This window comes from Conger conger, chromosome 1, assembly GCF_963514075.1.
Source record: "Conger conger chromosome 1, fConCon1.1, whole genome shotgun sequence".
Lineage (NCBI taxonomy): Eukaryota > Metazoa > Chordata > Actinopteri > Anguilliformes > Congridae > Conger > Conger conger.
The window spans coordinates 11,365,301-11,381,320 of record NC_083760.1 but is presented as its reverse complement, the minus strand read 5'-3'; the positions used below and the strand labels follow the sequence as shown (position 1 = coordinate 11,381,320).

General features: G+C 47.9%; 1 protein-coding gene across 3 annotated transcripts in view; it reads left to right on the top strand.

The window, feature by feature from the left end:
* The window catches only part of map4k5 (mitogen-activated protein kinase kinase kinase kinase 5), a 58,456-nt gene extending 46,584 nt beyond the window's left edge, over positions 1–11,872 (top strand). For all 3 annotated transcript variants that reach the window (XM_061263285.1, XM_061263291.1, XM_061263300.1), the window contains 10 exons: positions 184–244; positions 1,489–1,603; positions 2,259–2,317; positions 2,455–2,558; positions 3,700–3,877; positions 4,162–4,230; positions 5,350–5,442; positions 5,629–5,699; positions 8,526–8,581; positions 10,629–11,872. In XM_061263285.1, the coding sequence (XP_061119269.1) occupies positions 184–244; positions 1,489–1,603; positions 2,259–2,317; positions 2,455–2,558; positions 3,700–3,877; positions 4,162–4,230; positions 5,350–5,442; positions 5,629–5,699; positions 8,526–8,581; positions 10,629–10,716 (894 nt within the window). In that variant the 3' untranslated portion in view covers positions 10,717–11,872. The remainder of the gene's footprint in view (positions 1–183; positions 245–1,488; positions 1,604–2,258; positions 2,318–2,454; positions 2,559–3,699; positions 3,878–4,161; positions 4,231–5,349; positions 5,443–5,628; positions 5,700–8,525; positions 8,582–10,628) is intronic.
* The last annotated feature ends 4,148 nt before the right edge of the window (positions 11,873–16,020 follow it).

Sequence of the window (16,020 nt, the reverse complement as noted above, 5' to 3'; positions counted from 1 at the left end):
AATCCCCCTAGTGATTATCAAAGAAAAGTCTAAAACCATTTTTCCCCCAGACATCTGGATCACAGACAGTGGCACCAGTCACTGGCAGTATAGCTGGCCCTGTCTTAGGCTGAAGTAGTGTAGAAACCCAGCTACGTCTGCTGTGTCCTCAAAAGTGTGCATATGTTTTATTCTCCCCTTTAGCTGTTTCCAAGGAGGTGTACCTGGCTGTACATTATCAACAATAACCTGATGTCTTTATCGGGTAAGTGCGCTAAGCTAGCGCTACCATCTGCCTTATCGTGGGCGTTGCAGCATTCCTGCTGTGGTTCATTGCTGTGTCCTCTCTATCGGACCATAATGACGTTAAAGCGCAGTCCCCTTTTATCTGTGGCTCGTAAATGAGTGGTCCCGGGCAGTTAGAAACACGCTGTCCATAAATGGCTTTCTGTCTGCTGAGCTGTAAATACTTTAGTCGGTTTATGAGGTGCGGTGGTGTTGCACAGTTACGTGTGATTGCGGCCCGTTAGCCCTGGAAACACACGGATGCAGTAGCAATGTGGCGGGACTTCCATGTCTGATATACGCCGTCGTAAAGTAATATAACGCGCGTGCTCATTCGTCCATTCCTTCCTTTTCATTAAAAAGCGTGTTGTCCTGCTGCTGTTGTTTTACTGTCCGCCTCAAAATGTGGTGGGTGTCATTTCAGTGGTGGCCAGTAGGTGTAGTATAGCCCCAGTCAAGATTCTGTAACGGGGACTTGCCACCATTCTGGCTTAGCGACAATCTATTTATGAAATATCTTGCTTGTTTTTTTATTTTTTTTATTATTATTATTATTTTTTTACTTTTAATCTTTTAGTCTACATTTATATTTGATTCATTTCTTCACTTTTCATAATGGAGATACAGTTTGTGGAGTATTTGCTTATGAAATTATGCCATGTGAAATGCACACACACTTCTGAATGAGAGGCCTGATTTGTCTCCTCTTCTGTGTCCCTCTGTCCTGGCATGACTTCGATTGATGTCCTGATCCTTTCTGTCGCTTCAATAGAAGGTAAATGTGCTTCCTTTTTGTGTCCTCCTGCCATTTTCTCTCACGCAGCCAACCAATCAAATGGCGTTAATCCTCAACGGGCCAAATGTAGTTACTGTATTAATTTGACCTTTAACCCTCGGATGAATTAATATTTTACATGTTTTTACATTACTATACATTTTAATATTTTTTTCCATTGAAGGTTCATGTTTCGTTAACCTGTGTGCATACTGTATAATCATTGCCGTTGTGATCTGCTCCTGTCCTGCTTTAAGCCCTGTCCCCATTTCTTCCTGTAATGAGTCACTCACACATTAATTTAGCTGTTGATCTGGGTTCAGTCAGTAGGGTCATGAGCAAAGAAAGCTTAAAGAACTGAGTGTTTGTTTGGCTGATGTCAGCTGGAAAAGCGTGTCTTGTTGCACTGCGGCCATGTGCATAACCTCCCTCTCCCTCTCCTGCTCCAGGGAAGTCCTTCCAGCTGTATTCCCACAACCTGATTGGTCTGTTCGAGCAGCTGAGGAAGCCGGGATTGGCCGCCCAGTTCCAGACCCACCGCTTCCCCGACAAGATCTTACCGAGGTGAGAGAGGGCCAGAGACCACTGTACCCCTGTACCCCAAGATCACCGGTCTGAGGCACCTCCTATTAGCCCAGGACCCTCTTTTTCACCTCCCTGAAGCACCTCCTGTTTCCCCATGACCCGAAGCACCTCCCCGAAGCACCTGTTTCCCCATGACCCTCTGCACCTCTCTGAGGCCCCTCCTGTTTCCCCATGACCCTCTGCACCTCCCTGAAGCACGTTCTGTTTCCCCATGACCCTCTGCACCTCCCTGAAGCACGTTCTGTTTCCCCACGACCCTCTGCACCTCCCTGAAGCACGTTCTGTTTCCCCATGACCCTCTGCACCTCCCTGAAGCACCTCCCGTTTCCCCATGATCCTCTGCACCTCTCTGAGGCCCCTCCTGTTTCCCCATGACCCTCTGCACCTCCCTGAAGCACGTTCTGTTTCCCCATGACCCTCTGCACCTCCCTGAAGCACCTCCCGTTTCCCCATGATCCTCTGCACCTCCCTGAAGCACCTCCTGTTTCCCCATGATCCTCTGCACCTCCCTGAATCGCCTCCTGTTTCCCCATGAGCCTCTGCACCTCCCTGAAGCGCCTCCTGTTTCCCCATGACCCTCTGCACCTCCCTGAACCATCTCCTCCTCCCAGCCTGACCCACTCCTTTCTTTCAGGAGGTTCGCCCTGACCACCAAGATCCCCGACACAAAGGGCTGCCACAAGTGCTGCATCGGTGAGTGTCTGCAGCCCGTCTGGAGCAGTAACGGGGAAATGCGTTCAGTTGCACTGCGTTGATCTAAGATGGCAGCGTTACACTCAAACCTCAGCGTGCAGGTTTGTGCTGACAGACTCTCCCCTGTCTCTCCACAGTGAGGAACCCCTACACGGGTCACAAGTACCTGTGTGGGGCCCTGCAGTCCGGCATCGTCCTGCTCCAGTGGTACGAGCCCATGCAGAGGTTCATGCTCATCAAGGTAAGCCCGTCTCTCTGTCTCTCTGTCTCTGTCTATCTATCCGTCTCTCTGTCAGTCTGTCTCTCTGCCCTTCTCTCTCACCGTCTCTGTGTCTGTCCGTCTGTCTCTCTCTCTGTCTGTCTGGTCTGAGAGCAGGAAAGCGTTTCCAGAGGGGTCTGTCTGTGAACAACACTGCCCTGGAATGGCTGTGTTCTGTACTGGCTCTACATCTAGAAAAGAAGACTTTTTAAAATTTATAAATGCTATAAAATACTTGAATTTACATGAAATGTACAGTTACCACAGGAATATTTTTTTCCGTTCCAAGATTAAAACCAGGCCTGATAAAACGAAATCAAAAACATGATCGTGTTCCACTGATGCCAAAGCGTCTCCCTGAAAATATGAAATATGAGTGTCGGGGAAGATTGATTTAACAGACTCCGCGGGTCTCTTTTATCATGTATTCCCCTCTGGAAGAAGTCCTGTTTGAACGCGGAGCCAGCTAATTCATACGTGTCTGGAGTGGAGTCTGTCAGTAACAGCTGTGGTTAGAGCAGGATAGCGTGCATTTCTCACTGTCTTATATGAACATCGCTGTGTTGCTATAGCTACGGCTGAACATCGTGTTCAGATGGTGAATAATGAAAGACACAGGCTTACTTTAACTCTTTAAGGTGTAAGCTTACAAATATGTCACTAGATTGTTCTTAAACGGAACATCGTGATCCTGATGTAACAATCACCGCTGGTAATTGGAAGCAATGACCGACTTACAATTTTGAAAATACGTTCCAGAAAATGTACTCTTCTCATGGTTAAAGGAGGGGCTAGCTTTAATAACCCTTAATGGAGATCAGGATTTCGTCCCTTCCCTTAAGCCACTGCACTGCGTCTTATACTTTTATAATATCTGGACCCAAATTACTAATACTTTTTAATATCTGAACCCAGATCAGAAATTGAGTAGCCTACCTTTCAGCGACCCATCAAATACACACACTCGTGTAATCCAGTGGGCTACAGGGCTCCAGACTCATACAGGGCGCCCACCTCATACGCTCCGGCCACCCGTTTCTGGTCTGGGGAGAGAGGGCAGGGTCCTGGTTCTCCAGCCCGTTGACGGCTCCCCCGCCCTGCTGTGCCGTGTTGTTCTCTGCAGCACTTTGACTTCCCGCTGCCCAGCCCCCTGAAGGTGTTTGAGATGCTGGTGGTCCCGGAGCAGGAGTACCCCATGGTGTGTGTGGCCCTCAGCCAGGGCAGCGAGCCGGGCCAGGTGGTCCGCTTCGAGACCATCAACCTCAACTCCTGCTCGTCCTGGTTCACCGAGATCGGATCCAGTAAGGAGCACTTCCGTTGCGCTGTTATGTTATGTTATGTTATGTGATGTGATGTGATGTGATGTGATGTGATGTGATGTGATGTGATGTGATGTGATGTGATGTGATGTGATGCTGCAGTTTGTTATGCTATGCTATATTGTGCTATGCTATGCTACAGTATGTTATGCTATGTTATGCTATATTCTGTTATGCTATGCTATGCTATATTATGCTATGCTATGCTTCAGTATGCTGTGTTTTGCTATGCTGCAGTGTGAAAATGTCTGCCTCTTCCTCCCCAGCGGTGCATCAGGTGGATGCCGTCCACGTGACCCAGCTGGAGAGAGACACGGTGCTGGTGTGTCTGGACAGTGAGTACACGTTACATACCGTCACACGCCTCCGCCACACTGCACGCAGGTCATTCCCCAGTGCGTTTCACATTTTATTACACTGATTCTCTCGATGGTCCCGTCACAGTCAAAGGACCAGGTTCCTCCTCACTGCTGCACCACCTTGCAACACCGCCCTTTACAAAATTACAGCATCAGGTGTAGTACCTTTAGAGATTATGACACACGTCTCAGTCCCACTCGGTCATAAAATCCTGAAGAGAACCGTTAATGAGTGCTGGCACAGGAAGTATAGAAGCAGGAAGTGACTCATCGGTACTTGCTTTTGTGCTGTGCTTATTGATGCTGTTCCTGGCAGTTTATTTCTGGGTACGCCATCTGTGTGGTGTAGTGGTTGTCTGGCAATGCCACACCTTTTGATAAAGTGTTACTGCGCTGTTTTGGGTGTGAGAAGTTGATCTTGAACAAACACAAACAGTCCGTCGAACACAAAGGCCCAGACGGGCTAGCGTGCTACGTTTCCGCGTACACATTGTCCTCCAGTCACACCTCCAGACTGGAGCCGTGACCCTGCGGTATTAAAATACACCACGCTCACTCCTCACCCTGACTGATGAACTGTCAGACAGAATACATTAGTTCTCACGTCTGGTTTTAAATAAGAGGAACAGGATCCCTGGGTGCAGGCTCTGGTGTTATTTCGGGTGGCTGGTTTATTTACTTGTGACTAGAGGCGCAACGCCGTATCAGTTGTAAAATCGCGTCAGATTTTAATACAGTTCAAATGTCAGGAAGTTGTGGTCTCAGCTCTTGTCTTTACAAGATCGATGTTCAGGACTCCGTTCTAGGCGAAACTGTTCTGTTGATTCACTATGCTTGAACATTTGAATTGAGATAAATTATCTTCTTCCAGGAAAATCCAGTTAAACTAATATACAAAGAAGGTGCCTTGGCCCTGAACATGAAGCAGGAAAGCTTAAGGACATCACTCTTCTTGGGAGATATTTATTGAATCCAGGGAAAGATGGAGACTGACACGTTTCGGAGAGAAATCCTCTTTGCTCAGTGACTATGATGAACATGTTGAAGTGCTGCCATTGATCTTCTCTCCTCGTCTCCCCTTTTGTGTTTTGACAGAGAATTTGAAAATTGTCAATCTCCAGGGCAGATTGAAGTCCAACAAGAAGCTGGCGTCTGAACTCAGCTTTGGCTTCTGCATCGGCTCCGTGGGTGGGTTTCTGTTTCCGTTTCTGTTTCTGCTCTGCGCTCTTTATTCATGATTCCATGATCCTTTTGATGTAGAAAAGCAGCAGCTCTTTAATCAGGGCAGGGGTTTGACTGAGACCTATTTGTGTGTTTAATATCTGCGTCTTTGTGGAGTGGCTGTGACTGACCTCTCTCTCTCCTGTCTGACAGTGTGCCTTCAGGACAGCGTCTTGGCCTTCTGGAAACACGGCATGCAGGGCAAGAGCTTCAAGTCCAACGAGGCAAGTGCCCACTCCGCTACCCGCGCGTGGTTATTCACTAACAAAACCTAACAAAACCACAATGATGAGAGAGAACAGGCCATTCAGCCCAGCAATGCTCGCCTTTTCCAACCACTAAAGTGTACCTACTGCTTAGTTTGCCTAAATAGTATCTAGCACCATATCAAGTTGTAGGCGATATGCCTCTACTAAGATATTGAGGATGAATAATTGAAATGTGCAGGTCTCAACAGTCCTCCGCAGACTACAGCCTGGTTATTTAGCTGACGGTTTTTAATCCAACGCAACTTACAGTTGATTATACTATGTGGGGGTTAAGGGCCTTGCTTGTAGTGGCTAAACCTGCCTGTAGTGGCGGCCTGTAGCGTAGTGGTTAAGGTAAATGACTGGGACACGCAAGTTGGTGGTTCTAATCCCGGTGTAGCCACAATAAGATCCGCACAGCCGTTGGGCCCTTGAGCAAGGCCCTTAACCCTGCATTGCTCCAGGGGAGGATTGTCTCCTGCTTAGTCAAATCAACTGTACGTCGCTCTGGATAAGAGCGTCTGCCAAATGCCAATAATGTAAAAACCAGGGCTTGACCCACCAACCTTCCAGGTCCCAGTCAAGCAGCTTAGCCAGTAGGCCCCCAGCTCTATTCCCTGTTATCAGGCCAACGGTCAGCGCTAAAACTCCTGCTGTCATCCGTCAACACATCCGTCCCCGCTTCAAGACGAGCCTCTGGATGAAAACGGGGGCCCAGGGCAGCCCTTTCTGCGGGGGGGGGGGATTTGGCGGAGGGATTAGCGTGAACCGGAGCGCTGGGGCGCCGGGGCGAGCACAAAGGGCCCGCGGGTCACCGCGGGGTGAGGCATTCTGCTGGCTGGAAAGTGACACCGCCCCGTGCGAGACCCGAAAGGACAGGGTCCCCGCCCGCCCCCCCCGTGACGCCGCCCCGTCATAAGGGCACCGCGGATGACAGAATGTCAGCCGCCATGCAAAATTAATGTCCAATCAGAAGTGAAGCGGGTGTGGAGAGAGAGCGTGAGGCGCTGAATTATGCAGGTGCTCCTGTGAGGCGTTCTGAAAGGGTGTCAGTGAAAGCAGAGGCGGGCGGGGGGGGAGGAGGATGGGGGAAACCGCTCGCCCGTGTGTGCGTGACGTGTGTTCGCTCGACCGCGAGCCTGGGGCCTCGCTCCCCCCGGGCCGCCGGGTCAAACGCTTACACGGAGCGTGTGTCAGAGGTCACCCGGCTGCCTGGCTCGTCTTTCCGCCGCGTGTGTGTGTGTGTGTGTGTCCGTGCCCGTGCGTTTTCTCACTCGGGGTGACACAGTGGTGCGGTGGAGACCGCGGTCGCCTCACGGCGAGAGTGTCTCGGGCCAGGGCCCTCTCTCTGTGTGGAGTGTGCTTGTTCTCCTCGTGTCCATGTGCGTTTCCTCCCGCAGTCCAGGCTGCTAAAATAAAAATTTTATTTAATTTTATTGCATTTTAATTTTATTTTATTTGAATAACTCCCCACGCAATGAGACGAGTGTGATTTCTCACCATGCGGGTCTGCTCTGCTCGGTCTCAGAGAGCGGTAACAGAGAACAGTAGTGTTGCCGCTAATCTCTATGGTCACCTAAACTCCCCGCTCTCCAGTCACTGACTGTCCGAGCCCACTTTCTGTGTCCTAGCAGCAGCGAGGAGCCAGGATACCAGCCCGTGAGGAATGTGGTTTCTGGCACAGGGTATAGCGTACCACAGGAATATGGCCCACGACTAGCTACTGTATGTGTTGGATCACATTTTGATTGGGCGACTCATCAAACTGCAGCCATTCATAGTAGTAGCACGGTTACCATGCGGCTCAGAGATATTCTCTAATATCTTTCATGCACTTGATGCACAGGGGTGAAATGTGTATTGATCAGCTCCTCTGACGATGGGTAAAAAGGGCATTGCTCATGAAGTCGACCTGTCCCTTTAACTGAGGGGAGCGGTGACCCTGCAGCAGGGTTCTCTCGGTCCACACGCTGGATTACTGACGTCCTGAGCCCCCGGACACCGCGCTGTGCCCTGCCACTTGGCCCCGCTCCACGTCCTGGAGAGAGAGAGAGCTGCCCACTCGCTTCATCTGGAGAGCTCTGTCTGTTTCTCTGCCTTTTCTCTTTTCTCTTTTTTTACTTCTCTCAATCTCTCTATTGCACTTTCTCTTTCTGTATCAACTGCTCTCTCTCTCCCCCATCTCCTTCCCTTTCTCCCCCTCCCGCTCTCTCCCTACCTCTCCCCTTAACTCTCTCTCTCCCCCCTTCACTCTCTCCCCTTCACTCTCTCTCTCCCCCCTTCACTCTCTCCCCTTCACTCCTTCACTCTCTCTCCTTCACTCTCTCCCCTTTGCTCTCTTTCTCCTTCACTCTCTCTCCCCTTCACTCTCTCTTTCACTCTCTCTCCCCTTTCTCCCCCTCAATCTCTCTTGCTCTCTCCCCACCTCTCCCCCTCTCCTTCACTCTCTCTCTCTGTCCTGCTGTTTTTCTCTCTCTGTCCCTGTCTTGGTGCTCTCCCTCTCTCTGTCACAGGAAACCTGAGGTAGCCGTGGAGGTTGTAAACCTGTCATGTGCCTTTGTGTGCTCAATTAGTATAACTCTCCGCTCCGCCTTTGTAAAATGCAAAGCCCTCGAGGTTGGCCAAATGGCATGGCTGTCTGATGGTGTTGTGTGACGGCCACTATGCAAAACACCGTCTAGACTGCCTCAATTATTAAAGGCCCTATATGTCCAGCGTCCTTGCTTTACCTGCACTTTACATACGAGAAACTGCAGCCCGCTGAGCGTGAAGTGATGACCGTTTCACCTCTTCTCCTCACAGGTAACTCAGGAGATTTCCGATCCAAGCCGGGTCTTCCGTCTGCTGGGATCTGACAGGTAGGGAATGGGAAAGATTCTCTCTCTCTCTCTCACGGGACAAAACTTTGGGAATTTTATTGCCCAAGCATAGTAGGCGTGTCCACAAACACACGTGAACATGATACAAACCAGAATGAAATACACTGGTATAGAGGTATAGATAAACACACATGTACTGTATACATTTTACGTAAATATACATGTATAACTCATACAGGACATGCAGCTTATTTGGGGGGGGAGTGTTAACAGAGCATGCCCGCTCAGTTAGCCTACCCTGTGTAAAGGTTAGTAATAATATTTGGAATGTTGAAGTGGTCTTGTCTGTACTCATTTGTGGGTCTGTTGATCACAGTGCAGCTGCTCTCAGACGCTCAGACCCCAGGCCGGTGTAGTGTAGTCTGTAAGCTCTGGGCCCCTGTCAACAGTGTGTGTTAATGGCTGAGGAGGGAGGACTCCCACACGGCTCAATATTTCCCCACTGCCTGGCAACGCCTACAACACTCCTCTCCTCAGAGATGTGCGTGACCCTGGAGGTCTGACAGAGTGGGTCATCAGGCACCTGGAGCCCAGAGGCTGCTGAAGGATCAGGCAGCTCTGCATCAGCACGATATATGTTCTTTCCTGCAAGGAGAAGCCAGGGCTAAGATGGTCGACCAGGGCTTTCAACACACACGCTCAGATATACCTGTGTAGTGTGGCCCTAAAGAGGTTTCACCCTTTAAGGCGTACGACCACAAAGTGATCTAAATATGTGATATGTGTTTGCTGAACATTCTAATGCTGATGCAACAATCACATTAATATGTGATTAGAATGTTGTTAGCTCAACATTCTAATGCTGATGTAACAATCACATTAATATGTGATTAGAATGTTGTTAGCTCAACATTCTAATGCTGATGTAACAATCACATTAATATGTGATTAGAATGTTGTTAGCTCAACATTCTAATGCTGATGTAACAATCGCTGCTGGTAATTGAAAGCAATTGGGGAATTTCGTGAGCCGGGCTCCGGGGCGGATTGGATGTTGATGTCATCTGCCCTTGTCTGGGCTGCTATTCCTGCCTGATACTCCTTGTGGAGGAGGTGTTTGTCTGAGCCGACGCAGGCACGCCGAGAGGCCCATAAACCCGCTGATCCGCCGCTGCCTAGCACCGCCACGACGATCGCGGTTGTCAGGCAGCCTGGCAGCCCGGCAATAAATCTCCGCCTCTGGGGCTGCTGACGGTGATTTACCTTCCCCCTCCGACGCGTCGCACGCCCTGAGGAGATCTCCTAGCAAACCAGGGATGCAGGGAGCACTCTCCCAGGCCCCCGAGGGCCCCCACGGGGCCCCGGCCCCACCACAGGGCCGGAACGCCCTCTCCCTCTGCCCAATCCCATGTTTTATTCACCGGGCCTGGGCACTGCCAGCCTAGCTTGGGTGTCTTTTATGCAGGCCTCTGAAATTTCATCTGACCCCGGAGAGAGTAAGAGAATAACAAAACCTCCAGTGTGACCCGCTCAACTGTCACTTATTATGGGCCCCACCCCAGACTCATCTTCAAGATGGTTATAATTGTCTTGAGTGATTAGTAATCCTCGTTTTCGTCGCACTGGTGTTCCCATACTTGATTGGAGTTACTGTCTCGGGGTAATGCCATCACATCCATCTTCACACATTCACACATTCATTAATGCCGGTTTATATCCAGCGAGAGAGCGTCGCTGCAGCTGTGATGGGTGACACTGGTCGCCTCTACATTTAGTTTATAGGACTCTTTTCTAAGGACAATGACCACGTTCTATATCACGTGATAATACAACGTTCTGCAATTTCATTTGACCGAGACTGAGTTTGTCGCTGGACTATAAACTGGCCTTTATGAAGTAATAATAATAATAATAATTAGCATTTATATAGCGCCTTTCTCATGCACAAAGTGCATTACAGTGTTGCACCCACCTCGGTGATACACGGCAGCCATTTTGTGCCACAAGTGTGAGGCTGTTGAAACCTAGTGCTCCCTGTGTGATTACGTAAGTAACTGGTTCTAACGGGTCTCTCTCCGCTCCACAGGGTGGTGGTCCTGCAGAGCCGGCCAACAGACAACCCCACAGCCCCGAGCAACCTCTACATCCTGGCTGGCCACGAGAACAGCTACTAGGCCGAGACCCGTCGGGTCTGGGCGAGGAGTGAGCCGGACACTCACCCCCCACTCCCCCAGAAGAGGGGCTTCAATTGCAGCTGAGATGGTGGCAGAGGCCTGCCTCCTGTTCCCGGTGCTCTCCAGACTCTTACCGCACAGCCAGGAACTTTCTCCGGGGCCGTGGAGCATCGCAGAGGGGGACGGCACAGGGTCGGGGAAGGGGGGGTCTGCCAATCCCATCATACGCGCACCCCCTCCCTGGCATCTCTCCGCGACGGCCTTACACCACGCGCCTCGAAAAGCGGGGCAGGGCGTGGCACACCATGCCTGTGGGGAGCGTGTGCAGTCCGGCGTGGGGCCGCTCTGTGCACCGCCCAAATGTAGCAGTGACACCGCCTATGAGCTAAGGCAATATAGACCAGCCTTTGGGTCTGCATTCACAACGTTTAAGTGCCATAAAAGAATAAGTAATAATAATAATAATAATAACAAATTTAGGTTTGTCAGTTTCCTCAGTGCTTAGGAAAAGGACAGATGACAGTTTTCTTGTAGAAAGGTCCAACTGAACTCTGACTAATGGGAGAGATTCATTGCTAATTTGCTGAGCCTTGACATCGAGGAGAGAATTACACCCCCCCCCCCCCCCCTTTACGCTGTAGAAGTTTACCAACTGATTAGAAAGCAATAATACGAACTGCCATAGCATTTTGGTTAAGTGGGCTATTTAAACCTTATTTATTAATCTGCGAGTAGTGGAGTATTTTACTTTAGCTGTGTTAACCAATGACAGGCGCAGTTCTGGCTCCTTCAGGCAGGTGGCTGGGCAGCTTTGGGTCCTTTTACCGCTCTGTAATATAGAGTTGCTTTTCCTCCGCTTGGTTCTTTTTAGATTTTTGAATATAATGTAAAGTAGTAAACTTTTTTTGTTTTGTTTTGGGGTTTTTTTGTTGTTTTTTTATTGTTACTTTTATTCAATTTTTGCACCATGTAAGCACTTTTGTACATTTATGTTGTTTTGTATTTAAATGCGACAGGAGGGGGAAAAAAAATGTTTGGGGAAAAAAAAAAAAAAGATTGGTTTTCATAACATCAGTATTCCCTGGTAAGATTTTAATGTATGCAGGTTTTGTAATAAAAAGCTATTCTGTTAATAATAAAAAAGGGTTATACTAGGCTTTTGTTTTCTAATGCATTGGCGTATCAGGTCATAAAGACAAACTATGGTTATTTCACTATTTTACTCACTTAAAATGGGGGCAGCCTGCAGAAGGTTAGGGGTAGTGCTGCAAAGCCGTTTCAATGATTTTTGGCCTTGAGCAAGGCCCAAGGGGGATTGCCCCCTGCTAAGTCTAAACAACTGTAAGTCACTTTTGATAAAAGCATCAGCTAAATAACAAAAGAAATTATCATTCTAACTCACTTGCGCTTCAGTTCTTCACTGCGTGTCAGCCTACACGCAGACCCTGCAGGAGAAGTTACTCTATCCCAGGGGTCCACAACTCCGGTCCTGGCGGGCTTGCGAGCTGGTTTTTGCTCCAACCAATTACCTTAATTTATTTTTCTGACAGCTCTAGAAATGATGTTTGTTCACTCCTGAACCACAGTACAGTCTCTATGATACACTTGCAGCTGCAGCTGTTGCTGGTGCATATAAAAATGCCTGGTCAAGACATTATTTAGCTAATTAAATAATTAAGAGCACAAGTTGGCACAAATTCCTGAAGCGAATCGGCCCTTGCTGTGCACCCCTGCTCTGTCCCCAGTGACCTCCAGCGTTTAACTCGACCCCTCGTTTCTCTTGCACTTGAATACTGGCTGCCACCCAGCGCAGAGCCCTGGATAAAGGTAAGCCTGATACTCTGATAAGGTTTCTGGATCAGCGAGCCGCTGTTTTACCGTTGGCTCGCTGGCGGCGGTCTTGGCTCGCTGACATGTTGGCGGAGCGCGTGTCACTCGAGTCGCCGAGCCGCGGATCCAGGCTGCCGCGAGCCCAGATGTCCCGCGCTACAGCTCTCCTTTCCTGGCCACGGAGCGGCACCGAGGCCCCTGCATGGCTGCTTCCGCGCTCTCCCCGAATTAACCAAATCGAGCGGTGTGCTGAAAACGGGATGAGCTGACGAAATGAGAATGTGGGAGTATGAACCTCGATCCTATGTTTTACACTACTTGCAACATCGCCCGTTGTGAAGCGGGATATTGGGCTTTCGCTCATCTACTTGAAACCACAAAGTGGCAATTTCAGATCCTTTCACAAATTGAAGGCTAACTCCAGTGTGAGAGCCTTTTTGCTTATCAAATTGAAGAGACTTTAAAGCCGATAACTGTGCGTCTAAAGCCTGTTTCAAGTAGTTGGCAGAGAGTCTTGTTTTCCTCTATGATGTTGGAGAAACTGCCTGGTGTGTTGTACATTTGTTATAATGCCCCCATTAACTCGCCACACTTCATCAAGTAGGCCTAGGCCACCATTTTGAATGATATTTGCCGGTGGATGAGCTGCCATGTAATGCACGGGGGATACACACTCAGGAGGGGGAAAGAGAAATGATTAGCTCTAAGTGACTGTCACGCCACCTGCTTGGCTGTCAGCCCTCCGTCTTTAGGGGGACGGAGTAATTGGTTTCACAGAGACCTCCAGCCATTATCATATTTACTGTTCTGCTTTTCTTTCCGTGATGAGCGCGGGGCTGCGTCGGCCAGATGTCGGCCCACCACAATGGTGTGTGACCAGCCATGTAGGCCAGTCTTTTCTACACCTCCCTTCACTCCTGCAGGGAAATTTAAGACCGCACACCCCCCCCCCCCAAGTCAGAGAATCAAAATACAATAAGGTCACTCCCATGTTGAACATGAGTGTGCGGTTTTCCGTCTTATGGAGTCAGTTGTGGACCGCTCCAATACCTTTTTTTCTGCCTTCAAAATGTTCCTGCTGCTACCAGTACCTCATGGATTGAGTGACACTTTTGTGCACAAGACTTCTATAAACTTTAAAAAAAAATTCCAAATGAATACAGATATTAAATAAAGATGTGTCAAATGAATGTTTCAGGGTTTTGTGTGTATTACATGTTCTGCTGTGTGTTGAAGCAGGCTTCCTTATAAAAATGTAGGGCCATCTTCACAGATGCAGATTAAGCCTAATCCTAGACTAAATTAAATACGGATTCTCCATACAAAACTACAGTGTAGTCCAGGACTAATACAGTGTAACCTGAATCTAATAAACAATAAGTAAAAGTGCAGTGGTGGCCATGCCTTCTTGTAAGCCACAGAACAACTCAATATAGGTTACAACCTGTAGTTACTAACCTATATTGTTAATTTTGATTATCAATCTATAGTTGCCTCTTTGGCAGGTGCAAATCCTCTGGAAGGGCTGTGCAAACCACTGTAGTCAGACCGCTTCAGTTGTACTGATGTCTGTTTGTCACTAGGAACCATGGTTTGACGAAGCAAAACAAGGTTGCCTGTAACGAGCATTACTAGTATGTAAACATTTTTAGGTACTGCTTCATTTGGAAAGTAATACAGATTGTGGGGTACACTTTTTTTAAGTGCATATACGCATTGCTTTACCAGGCCCATGCTAATCTTTGCAGCGATACATCCAGTCACGAACGTCTTTGTCCATTGTTTTCTATTATTTAAAGGTATGCGGTCATTGTGAAAGTGCTGCATGTACAATGTGTAATCTGCGTCTCCTGCAATTAGAGAGCGAGAGACCGGGCTGCAGATACGATCTGTTCAATACGACCGAGCCAAAGCAGTCTTATCCACAGATATGATTCACCCCAAAACTATAAATAGTGTCTCACACAATCAGGCCATTGTGCTGTTGTTCATAAAGACTACCAAGAACGGATGGGCAAAACGGGACCATTTGACAGGAGGGTAGGTGATCAAGATATGACGCATATTGTGTATCACAAATTAGCTTTAGCTCCAGACACACGCTGCTGTTCAGTCCCTATAGCCAAACCCGTCGTCCCCAAAATTCATTTACAGGGACTACTGCTGAAATACAGTGATTCTCCTGATGTATGCTTGCTGAACTGATCTGCAGAATTACAGTTATTTGTGTCCATAAGTTATTATTCAAAAGTGGAACAGGGGCCACAGGGGTATAACACATTTGACTAAGTACCAACCTCTGATATTGTCGTATCGAAATGCGTATAAGATTTCACGTTTTAGCTGGGGACGTCGGAGCGTTTAGTTGGCACCTGCTCCACGTATTATTCGTGCCAACTGTGACGCTTAATGTTTAGATTTTCCCTTGCTGTATGAGGGGGCGGAGCCGTGGCTGTAGTTCCTATGGGGACGAGCCAGTAAAAGCTGAAGCACTTGGTTTGTAACATTGCCAACAGCGTGAGCATACTTCTCTGGAGATGCACAAATAAGTCTTTATTCTCGGCAGCTGCCGTAATTTCACCATCTAAACAGTGACGACCCAGAGACTACGTTGCTTCAACAGGTTCAGAAAGGCCAAATAAAGGTAGATATCAAATGTACGTTTCTTTAATGCAAATATTGTATTTAATTGATTGTGGGGGACGAACAACTGGTTGTTTCGTATCTTCTACCTGCCCCGCTTCTAAATCTCTATAGAAACACGATAAACGATGTCGTATTTAAGTAGTTTTTTTTTTTGTGGGAAATGGTGACGTTTTTATTTGTTTTAGTTGAATTGTACTAAAGACAAGTGCAAGGTCAGCAATCTTGGAAATCATATGGCATAGCTAAACAATTTTCGAAGCTAACGAGGCTATCTATCTTATTGGACATACTCGGTTACTGTACCACATACAAATGTGATTATCATACAATGGTCATATCTCTAGACAGGTGAAATACCGCCTAAATCAGATCCTTGCGTTTAGACACGGGAAGACGTGATTTTGATGATGTACAGCCTACCTCCGCTTTACTGCGTGCTTTTATTTTTAAAGTTACCGATAATATACACGAAGAAGTAGACAGTTGCTGCTTTTCAAATAGTCCTTCGTAAAATGCTCGTCGGGTGCAAATGGGAATTATGGCAACACAGCTTTTCTTCAACTCAAAAGAGTGAAACGTGCACGACTACGAGTTTTTTGTCAACTTGTTCTTCGGATGATTTGGTAAAATACTAACTTAGCTCTGCCAAGTTCCTGTAGAGTAGTGTACTTAAACTGATTTATTGGCAGATAAATTTAAGGATGCACCACTCCGTCTGTTTATGTAAGAGTTAGCTAGCTAGATGTTTTTAAAACTCACCTGTAATGTTAAACTGTTTAAATTTGTTATTTAACTGGCTAGTAATTTGCGATAGGTTATTACACTGAA